The sequence below is a fragment of the Etheostoma spectabile genome, chromosome 20 (assembly GCF_008692095.1).
Source record: "Etheostoma spectabile isolate EspeVRDwgs_2016 chromosome 20, UIUC_Espe_1.0, whole genome shotgun sequence".
Taxonomy (NCBI): domain Eukaryota; kingdom Metazoa; phylum Chordata; class Actinopteri; order Perciformes; family Percidae; genus Etheostoma; species Etheostoma spectabile.
This window is the reverse complement of record NC_045752.1, coordinates 3218437-3228914: the sequence shown is the minus strand read 5'-3', so window position 1 is coordinate 3228914 and position 10478 is coordinate 3218437. Positions and strand designations below refer to the sequence as shown.

The 10478-nt window shown below is 39.9% G+C and overlaps 1 protein-coding gene and 1 long non-coding RNA gene across 4 annotated transcripts in view; one reads left to right on the top strand and one right to left on the bottom strand.

Annotated features, from left to right (window-relative positions):
* Window positions 1–10478, bottom strand: part of LOC116670262 (uncharacterized) — a 19730-nt gene that overhangs the window by 2410 nt on the left and 6842 nt on the right. The window lies entirely within an intron of this gene.
* palm1b (paralemmin 1b) overlaps window positions 1–10478 on the top strand; it is a 29304-nt gene that overhangs the window by 14468 nt on the left and 4358 nt on the right. For 2 of the 3 annotated variants that reach the window (XM_032500700.1, XM_032500699.1), the window contains exons 2-4: window positions 3814–3856; window positions 4690–4770; window positions 9433–9548. In XM_032500700.1, coding sequence (XP_032356591.1) covers window positions 3815–3856; window positions 4690–4770; window positions 9433–9548 — 239 coding nt within the window. In that variant the 5' untranslated portion in view covers window position 3814. Of the gene's footprint in view, window positions 1–3459; window positions 3709–3813; window positions 3857–4689; window positions 4771–9432; window positions 9549–10478 lie in introns of those variants that run through there. The other variant, XM_032500701.1, reaches the window with a different exon arrangement.

Here is a 10478-nt window from a genome sequence, read left to right as displayed (position 1 = left end):
TGTGTTTGTGTGTGTGTGTGTGTGTGTGTGTGTGTGTGTGTGTGTGTGTGGTTGATCAGATGATCGTGGTTTTAATTTTTCTCCAAAGAGTCTCCATGTGACGGTGATGTGGCTTGGTGAAAGAGCAGAGAGCAGTGTGGTGTTTGAAGATGTAGTGTGTGCATGAATCCTGGAATTATGGAAGCGTGTGCTTCCATAATACACCCCTGAGCTTTTTAGTGAGTCCTGCAACTTCTGTGATTGGATAGTGGACTTGACAGAACAGGTGTGCTTCTTTATGTTTTGAAAGGAGCCAGTGTTGCATTGCATGCCTTTGTGTGTGAAACTAGGCCAACTCGAGGGCAAGATAGGAATAATGTCATGTATCGATATGCTCACAATTCAAGCTGTGTGAGTATGTAGTTGGGAATGATAAATCAAATGATACAAGCAAGTTAACAGTGAGTGTCCTGGCCACTCATCAGGAGGAGTGACATGATCAGCAGTTTTAACACATTTTACTGGCACTGGAGAGGGGTGGGTGGGGAGTTTTGGAGCGTTGTTGTGGCAAAGTTGTTTTGTAAGAGTCTAGTTTGGACCATTGGAGAGAAATTAGAATCCCATATGTGTTGTGATACAGTTTCATTTCAGGCTGGAAAAGGCACAAGATGTTGTGATCACTTAGTGTGCTTCATGCCTCCAATCTGTAATAAGCTAATGTTTTGGGCTACATTGCTTATCACATTGCAGACACACTATAAAGTTTCCAGAGGTCTTATACTATAGCAAAATAATTATATATACACACAAAATTGACACGTCATTCCCTATAATTTTATATGAAACATTTGTCCCCCTCAATTGACTTTACCAAGTAGCCAAGATAATCTCAGTCATGCTTGAAAGTATAAAGTGGTTTCATATAAGGAATGCCGCCATGCATAAATTCAGATGAAGCATCATTTGTCTTAAAAGTCAATTTGTGGCATTGTAATAAGGAATGCAACTATATTCATTATGGATTGTTTTGCATTGCAATTTGTCAAGTAGGGAGAGTGGGGGCAGTTGCAACACTTTTTACATTACCTTCAGTTTCACAATGACTGTATTAGAAAGACAAAAAAATATATTAAACCCATATATGTCACCTACCTGAACATACTGCTGCAAGAGATGTACATATAATAATATGGAAGTAATTTGTTCTGAAATGTTGCTACAGTGCTGAGGGGCAGTTGCAACAGTCATTTTAGATGTAATAAAACTCATACATTGGCAATATTTTTCATAATCATTTTTTAGTTTAATTGAGACCAGAGGAGGTTACTGCCCCCACCTGTCTGACACTGCGTCCGGCTACATTTTCTGGTTCTTGGACAGTTGTGGCCTCGGTATCATCCATATTCCAGATGTCCTCTGTTTTTGTCAAGCACATTGGCAAGATTGTCTTAAAACAAGGATACATTGTGACGGTTGAAGCTCGTGTTCTGTGCGAGACCGGTAGCTTGAGGGCACCGTATAGACAGACCGGGCTGTCTTTTCATGAATCCCATAAACCAATCCCAGCCAGCCAGGGAGCACTCGTTCCAGGTTTCAGAGTAGGAGACCTTGAAGTAGACAGCCAGTTGGAAGGCCAATCAACGAACCTGCAAAATGGATGGTAAATGAAAATGGAAGTAGGAAGGTAATTTCTCTTATGTAATCATGTCCCGGTGTCATATTCTTATATAATTCTTCCTACCAGCCCTCCCTTTTAGGCCTACACTGCTTTAATACCTTCCTCATGCTTACCTCTTTAGTGCTGAGACCATAGATCAGCTGCTCTTTTTAGGTATTCTGCCAGGCTATCTTCCTGTTGGGCTGAGAAGACCCTCCTGGGAGTCCAGTAACCTGTCCTCCTCTCCTCTCCTGGACCTAGCCTCTCTCTCTCTTTTTAATAAAGCAGTATAGGGTTGTGTGGCAAATCGAATACTGTTTTGCCACAGACCTCACTACAGCAGCAGCTAGGACAGAAGGGACAGAGGGACACCCCTATCTGTTGTTCTATTCCTGTCTTGTGGCATACTGAAATAAAATGCAGAAAATGTAGGATACACTGCAGCCTAGTTTGACTTTTCACCCTCATGTTGTCCTTTGGTCAAATTGACCCCTTTTCCTACCCAATTATAATTACCCAAAATAACATTATTGATTCCACACAACGCTCTTTGGCAAGTACAAATCTCTACTTTCATTCATTTTGGAGTGTCTTATTCAATTTTATAGCATTTGAAAAAAATTAAAGTGGATTTGATATAGTATCGAGAAAAAGTTGACATATTCCAGTCTGTGATTATTCATCTGTATACATTCCTTTAATTTTATCCTTTAATCTAATTTCTGCTTTTCAACCCAAAAAATTTGTATAATTTTACTATAAATGAGGTTCATTGACCATAAATTCCAAAAATAACTGTAAAACTAAAGTTAAGAGTGTTGAAAACGTCAAAAAAGTGACAAACATTGAAAAAAAGTATCAAAAGTGTTGAAAAAAGGGACAAAAACGTAAGAAAAAGTTAAAACATTGATAAAAAGCGTCAACAAAAGTGTTTATTTTGACGGGAAGACAACACAAGGGTTAAAAAAGCTGAAAAACAAAGAGGAGACACCTGGCTATTGAAATATGTTCTTCACTCAAACCACTGAATTGCCTTTTATATCAATTTTATCTAATTGTCATTATTGTCATGAGGGACAGTCCCCCCACCCGGCAGCCATCTTAAAACTAGCGATGCTAGCCTAACCCATTAGCTTTAACACATGGTACCTAAGTCTGTTAAGAGCTAAGATACTGCACATTCAAACTATATAACTATAATGATCAATACTTTTAGAGTTTAGACACTATGACAACAAATCTGGTCTTAAAAAGTTACCTTTTTTACCTTGAATTTCAGTTCTCTCAGAAGAATGATGACATGTTGCTGTTAACTTCCAGAAAGAAGGCGGGGCCTACCGAGCATGTGCAGTAGGAGTGTCATAACTCAAGCTCACTCCTGATTGGAGAAATCAGCAATGTTGCAACTGTCCCCACTCTTCCTAATCAATTAATCGTTTGGTCTATAAAATGTCCGCAAACTGCAACACAAAATGTCCATCACAGTTTCCCAGAGTCCAAGGTGACAAATGTCTGACCAACAATTCAAAACCCAAAGGTATTCCCCTTACAATGATAGAAAATCAATGAAAAGTGTCAAGTCTTTACAATTGAAATGCTGGAAAGAGGACATTTGTCTGACATTTGTGCTTCAACGAGTGATCAATAATCAAAATAGGCCTTTGTTGTTGCTCAATTTACAGGTTCATTAACTAAGTGTTTCAGCTTTTATCTTAATTTTGGTTCATTCAATTTAGGTTTAAAAAAAAGAGAGGTCATGAACAATTTCCTACTTGGAAGCCATTAACCACAGAAAAAAACTGATGTAAAATATATGATTTTTGAGAGAGCATGTTTGATTTATTGTCCCGTCTCAGTGGAGATAGAGTTGCAGTCCTACTCTTTATTCAGCTCTGCATCCGTCCATCCTCCATCCCGGAGCGCTGGTCTGGAACCTATTAAAGCAGGAATCTCCAGCAGCGTCCTGCTAGCGCATTAGCATGCCTTCTCCAACTCTCCGTGACAGCAAAGAGACTCGGATTTAGTGCGAGCAGACAGATATTTAACCTAAGTCACCGGGAAGTCTTTGAAAGGGAATGCTAGTCACCATGTGCCATGTCTGACACTGGTGGTCATATGTGGTTAAAAAAAAACTCTCTCTCTATCTGTCTCTATCTGTCTCTATTGCTTTCCTTCAGGATGGCTGAGGTGTCACAAGAGGAGAAACTCCAGGCCATCGCTGTAAGTTATTTGTGCACACAAACACACAGTCTGTCTCTTCCTTTCTTTCTGCGCAAACACACACTCGCACACACACACGCACACACGCACAGTGCTCATCAAGGCACACTAATGGCTGTGGAAACAACAAATCATTGCAGCTTACCCGGGTCTGACCACCCGACTTATTGACTCTTGATTTTTAGATCCCGAGAATGCATTAGAGTCCACCCAAGCTCTATTCGGTCTGTTTTATTTCTTTTCTCTCTTTGTCTTTTCATACACACAATATCTAGGTTTCTACCCAGTATAAATATGTATTTTGGGAAATACATTTTCAGAAAACATTTAGAATGTATGGCAGACCCAGGTACTGAAGCGTGTTTAAATTTGGTTTCTCATCAACATTTCAAACATTTTCCTGTAATAGACTTGGCATATTGAGTGAACAATATGTGCCTAAAAATGTATAGTACATACAGTACCTGCACACCAGCTTCCATCTCCTTCTCCATCCCTCTTTTTCGGACTTTTGACTGACACATAATGTACTCAGTCAGCAAAAGTTACCATTAAATCATCTACACTACCGTTAAAGACTAAGGCTGAGTATGCTTTGATACTGATGTCGATGCGATCCTTTAGTTTAAGTTCCTAATACTTAATGCATTTGATGCCCAGCCCTGTTAAGGACACAGCGCGGTGTTCATTCTGTTTCCTAATGTTCTTAGTATTGTTTTGTTCAGAGTAATTGTAATGTGTGTGTGTGTGTGTGTGTGTGTGTGTGTGTGTGTGTGTGTGTGTGTGTGTGTGTGTGTGTGTGTGTGTGTGTGTGTGTGTGTGTGTTGTAACAGGAGAAAAGGAAGAGGCAAACAGAGATTGAAAACAAGAGGAGGCAGCTGGATGATGACCGACGACAGCTCCAGCATCTCAAGGTACATACTCACTCACTTCCACATGCATCACATTTTGCACATGCCCTAATTTTTCTACTGTACTTGTGAGAATATGTTTGCTGATTTTCGGATATTTCCAAATAAAACTAATGTAAACGATAATAATGTCTGTCTGCAAACAGGTGGACTTTTCTCATGTTTAGAATTCATTGACTTACTGTACAGTTAACAGGGTTGGGATGCTCTTTATTTATTTCATTGTCATTCATTGTCATTAGAGCAAACAGAATCACACTGGTAATAATAATAATAATAATAATAATATTAATAATAATAATAATAATAATATATTATAATAATAATGTATACTATATTAATCCCACAAGGGGAAATTTACACTCTGTTGTTATTACACACAGGCTTGAATTACACACACATGCTCAGTACTTGTACATGCACTAAATGGAGAGTTGTCAGAGTGAGGGGGCTGCCCATGGAAAGGCACCCCGAGCAGTTAGGGGTTTTGGTGCCTTGCTCAAGAGCACCTTGGCAGTGCCCAGGAGGTGAACTGGCACCTCTCCAGCTACCAGCCCACCACCATACTTTGGTCCGTATGGACTCGCCATGGACTGAATAATGTGCATTTAATACCAAAATGTAGCACCACATTGAGCTTTGATTGCGGCAGTGTGCCCGGGACACACTCAAAGTTTGTCCAAATCTTTGCACAGGGCAGGAAACGGCAATGATTTGAACAAGCTTTACTTCATTAATACTTCTAGGTCCTTAGCAGCGGGCTTGCGAACATGTTTCCAGTTTACCTGTTATGTCCACCTTAGGTTGGCAGATTCAGGAAAGAAATCCATTCTCAGGTCTCTAAATCACACATTATTTTCCACACTGTATAGCTTCAGTTGAAATCACAACACTTCAAGAACATTGTATGTTGTAATTATAAAGTGGTAAGTAGATGCGCTTTGCAAAAAAAATGTGCACTGTTATTTTCATAGTTAAACAAATGTTGTCACGGCCCTGCTCTATGGCTAGTCAATACATTCTGCACCTTGGAGCCAAGCCTGCCATTCCAAGTTGTGACAGTACCTTCCCCTTCATTATGGCGGCACATTTTTCAACCTGCCTTTGAATGGGTCTATATAAACGTTTTGATATCCAACATGGACAGACTACACAATGTAAGAACCAGTTCTTTTCTAGTACAACCCAACTCCATATAATCTTAATATGTCCGTCTAAATATCTGAAAATACGTCCATCCTGTTTGGTTTAGGGGTTAAGATGCTATACCCTATCCCTTTGTCTTCTTTTTTTTACTTTGTTGCTGTGAAAAACAATACTAGGTTCGGTTCAAAGCATCTTGTATACATGCACCTGGCTCTGTATTCGACATCCTCTGAGAACACTTAAATCCTACTTTGTTTGAAATGTACTGGAGTCCACACACTGTTAAATGAATGTGTTTATGGATATAATAAATTCCAGCTTTAATATGAGCACTTACATGTCTCTCCCTTACTCTTACCAGAAGTTGAAACAAAGCTGATAGAAATACTGCCGGTCAGTTCTGTGTTTTCTGTAGAATTAGACACCCACACAACACAATTAAACCCAGCAATTCCTTTTAAATCTATCTGTTCCACACAGTGAGATACTCCCTCACTGTCACAGAATGTTCAGCATGGACAGCAGATAGCACCAGCAGCTCCTCCACATGCTGTTTATGCACACACACACACACACACACACACACACACACACACACACACACACACACACACACACACACACAACACACACATATGTATGCGTGCATGTGGACACACACTCGTTTATCAGAGCATATGTGTCAGCACTATCAAAGCTATTTCAGATATGCAAAGGTTGTTGGTTGGATGCGTTGGCGTGGACGTGTGGCGTTTTTGGCAAAAGTGCCTATGACCTTGCTATTGCCCTTGCATGCTCCCACTTTTTCTATTTTCTATTTTCAGAGCAAACCTCTGTATGTGTGTGTGTGTGTGTGTTTGTGTGTGGTGTGTGGTGTGTGTGTGTGTGTGTGTGTGTGTGTGTGTGTGTGTGTGTGTGTGATCTTTTTTGTGTGCGTGGCTTCATGAAAGAACACAGAAGCCTCAGACAATGCAGAGGGCTTTGGCAGAGGAAACAGATTTTTGTCCCACTCCCACCAACAGGAAAGGGCTCTTACACCCACCGCACCCCGATTTCGTCTCTCTCACACACACACACACATACACCGAGGGGAAGTGTAATCATGCTGTACAGGAGCATTAGAAGGCTCTTTGTGCAAACCACAGCACAAAGAGCAAGTATTGCTTTTCCAGAGGCAGCTTTCATGTGGAAAACCCAATAAATGTCTCCGCTTACACACTACATTTTTATAAGGGTGTACCTGCCCCACCATTAAATCACACGAATGGCCTTCAGGATCACACAGACAAATTGCTGAGATAACGTGATACAATGTTGTTAACAAAAAAAGCATTACTAGGAGTTCTGTTTTTAATTAGCCAGCCATGGACATGATTAGGCATGTAGCAGCTGGCAGTCTCTTTAATCAAAACTTCTGATTCAACTTACTATCCATCAAATATGTAAAACACACAGTTTATAAGGAAGCAGTAATGTTCCAAAATGAAATGACCAGTGTACTTGCCATTGACAAACTTCTACAAAGTAATTAGGGACACAAACTTAAAGCCAGGCTATCTGTTTTCCCCTGTTTCCAGTGTTTTACTATTCTAAGCTAACAACCTCCTGGCTGTAGTTTAGTATTTACCGTACAGACATGAAAGTGGTATTAATATCAATCGTCCATCTAGTTCATGGCAAGACAGCTTTTTTCCTCCAAAATGTTGAAATGTTCCTTTAAAAACAATATTTGATCAAATAGAGTCAGCCAATATACTCTGGATCAACTTTTTGAGAAACTGAATTAATGTTTAAATAAAGCTCTTACCACAACAGCTGCTCAGTACATTTGGAGGTGTGTGTGTGTGTGTGTGTGTGTGTGTGTGTGTGTCTGTGTCACAGTTCCGCCCTTTGTCTGCTACGTTAGCAGCTTTTACTCCAAAGAACAATGGAGAGAGACGTAACTTCAGCGCTTCAGGTTTACGACATGCAGACTGGTGTGTGTGTGTGTTTGTTTCTGTGTGTGTCTGTGTGTGTCTGTCTGTGTGTGTGTGTGTGTCTGTGTGTCTGTGTGTCGCACATGCATGAGTGAGTACATTAAATGATGTCAGGGTAGTAGGGAGTGTCTGAGAGTGAGCAAGATTGAGAAAGTAGAGAAAGAGAGAGAGAGGGAGAGAGAAGCATAGTTAGATTCAGTGCCCAAGAGACCATGCAGGGCTGGGGTATGAATAGTGTTGAATTACACCGTGAGAGTGTGTGCTGTAAAGCTCTGTTGAGCTGGATGTCTGCAGCTGAATTGAAAGTAAGAGTTGAAACAGAACAACAGGCTCTTTAACAGATAAAAACAGATAAACACAGATTGGAATTGAGGGAAATCCATTCTGACATTTACAACCTTATGCATACCATGCACAAACATTCAGAAAAGTTCATGAACTCTAAGATGGATAGAGATGCATACAAGAGAGTGGAAGGGGTGGGGGTAGAGTTGGAGAAGAAGAAAAAAAAAACGGGGAGTTTTTGCTGTAGAAATTCTTCTTGCATCACTAAAGAGGAATTCACATCAAGCGCAGGTCCAGATTGTTGGTCTAACTCGTGAAAACAAGCTTTTTTTTCTAGCTCTTTTCCATATGGCAAAGCGGGGTTGAATATAGCTGCATGGTTACGACAGCTGCGAGTAAGACACTGGTATATTTACCTCAAAGCATGCCAAGCATTTGCTTTGATATTAGCTTATCTACAGGAGGGCAGTCCACAATGATACAGGACTGTTTGGAAACGGATGGAGGAAATCAACACAGACTGAAAAAAGATAAAGAAGTAGAAAGTAAGAGAATAACAAAGTGAAGCAAATGCATACCTTTTTATTCCTGTCTTGTTCTTCATTTCAATTCATACGTAGTATTTCATTGTCTTGTCCTCGAATTAACTTTATCTACAGTAACGATAATGAGACCAACAGTTTATAATTTAGTCACAGTCACTGCTTTCATCTTGCCCATGAAGATTTCTTATCATTGTTGTTAACCTCTATGGAAATGTTAGATGCGGTTCAAGATTAGAATTTATTGTGCTTTTATCTGTCCGTGACTTATCTAGTTTTTAATATCATGCTCAATTGAATGTAATAGGAGAATTACCATATCATAGTTTGGATGTTTCTGTTGATGCCCCTGGCTGGGTGCCGTAGTCCACTTGGCACGTACACAAGTATGTGACAGAAGTGGCAGCAGTCAGCAGAGAAGTGCTGGACGCACTCACTGCTAGATTGGTGTTGTAGATTAGCTAAAGGACTCCTAATCTCTTCTGAAAGAAATTACACTGTCTGAGTGAGAAAGGGTGAGAATGTGATGCATTTTGGGCGATTGCATTTCTACTGATAAATTAATCAACTGCTCCTGATGAAAGAAGCACGATCAAAAGCCCTTTCCCTGCTTACTCTCTGACATGCACACTTAAACACCGCGGGGGGAAATGGTAGTAACAGTAATTAAGAATTTATAGAAAAATGAAAGCATTGTCTGTGATGTCCTCTTGCAGTCAAAGGCACTGAGGGAACGCTGGTTGTTAGATGGAGCTCCAGCAGAGGAGGAGACTCAGAAACGTCTGCATGAGGACGAGGTGAAGACCAAACTCCTGGAGCAGGTCATCCTCAGGTCAGCATCTAAAAATCCTCGCATGTCCGATCTTTGAAAACGGATCTTTGCAGAAAGTGAATGGTTGCTCAGGTGGTGCATTTTTCCAACGCTAAAGCAAAACTAAAAGATGCAGAACAAATGAGGATGTATCCTCTTATTCTTCTAGTCACAGCTATATTAAATGATGCAATATAATTCTTATGTCACTGTAGACAACATTAGAGACAGAAGGGGTTGATATGTGCAGCTATACTGTGTTTTGAAATGCAGTCACTGTCAGCTACCAGCTTTGATGATAGGGGTGGGGGGGGGGAATCAATACAGCATAGTAAATCGTGATATTTTCAGTGGCAATACTGTATCAATACCCAGGATCCAAGTATCAATCTTTTATTATAAATGTGTTGGTCAGTTTGACTGCTTGACAATCCCATTTTGCAGCAATGAAATTGAAGTGATATGAACAAACAGAGAAATGTTTCTTTTTAGATAAAACAGATGTTGACAAAGTTTCCTTCTGGGGACATCATTTGAAATTGGGAAAAAGTTGGAAAAAAGGTTATAAATTGCAATATATTGCAGACTATTGCAATATGTTTAAAATCACAATACTATTGTATTGTGGCTTAAGTATTGTGATGATATCGTATCGGCAGGCGTCTGTTGATTCCCACCCGTAGTTGATGATGCGTTTGATGTTTTGTGAGGGTCATGTGTTGCATTACAGATGATGTAATAAAAACGAAGTATCCAGACTAATACACATCTCAAGATATGGGACATTGAAACCTGTCTATATAAGTCTGAGTGCCAAGTGCAAGTAATGGCTTATGGATAACCAGTCAGCATTTTTTGTACATTTTTAATTTTGCCTTTTACTAGAAATTTTATTGTCAAATATTGTAAGGACACTGTGGCTAACATGGTACGTAAGATAAATGATTTAAG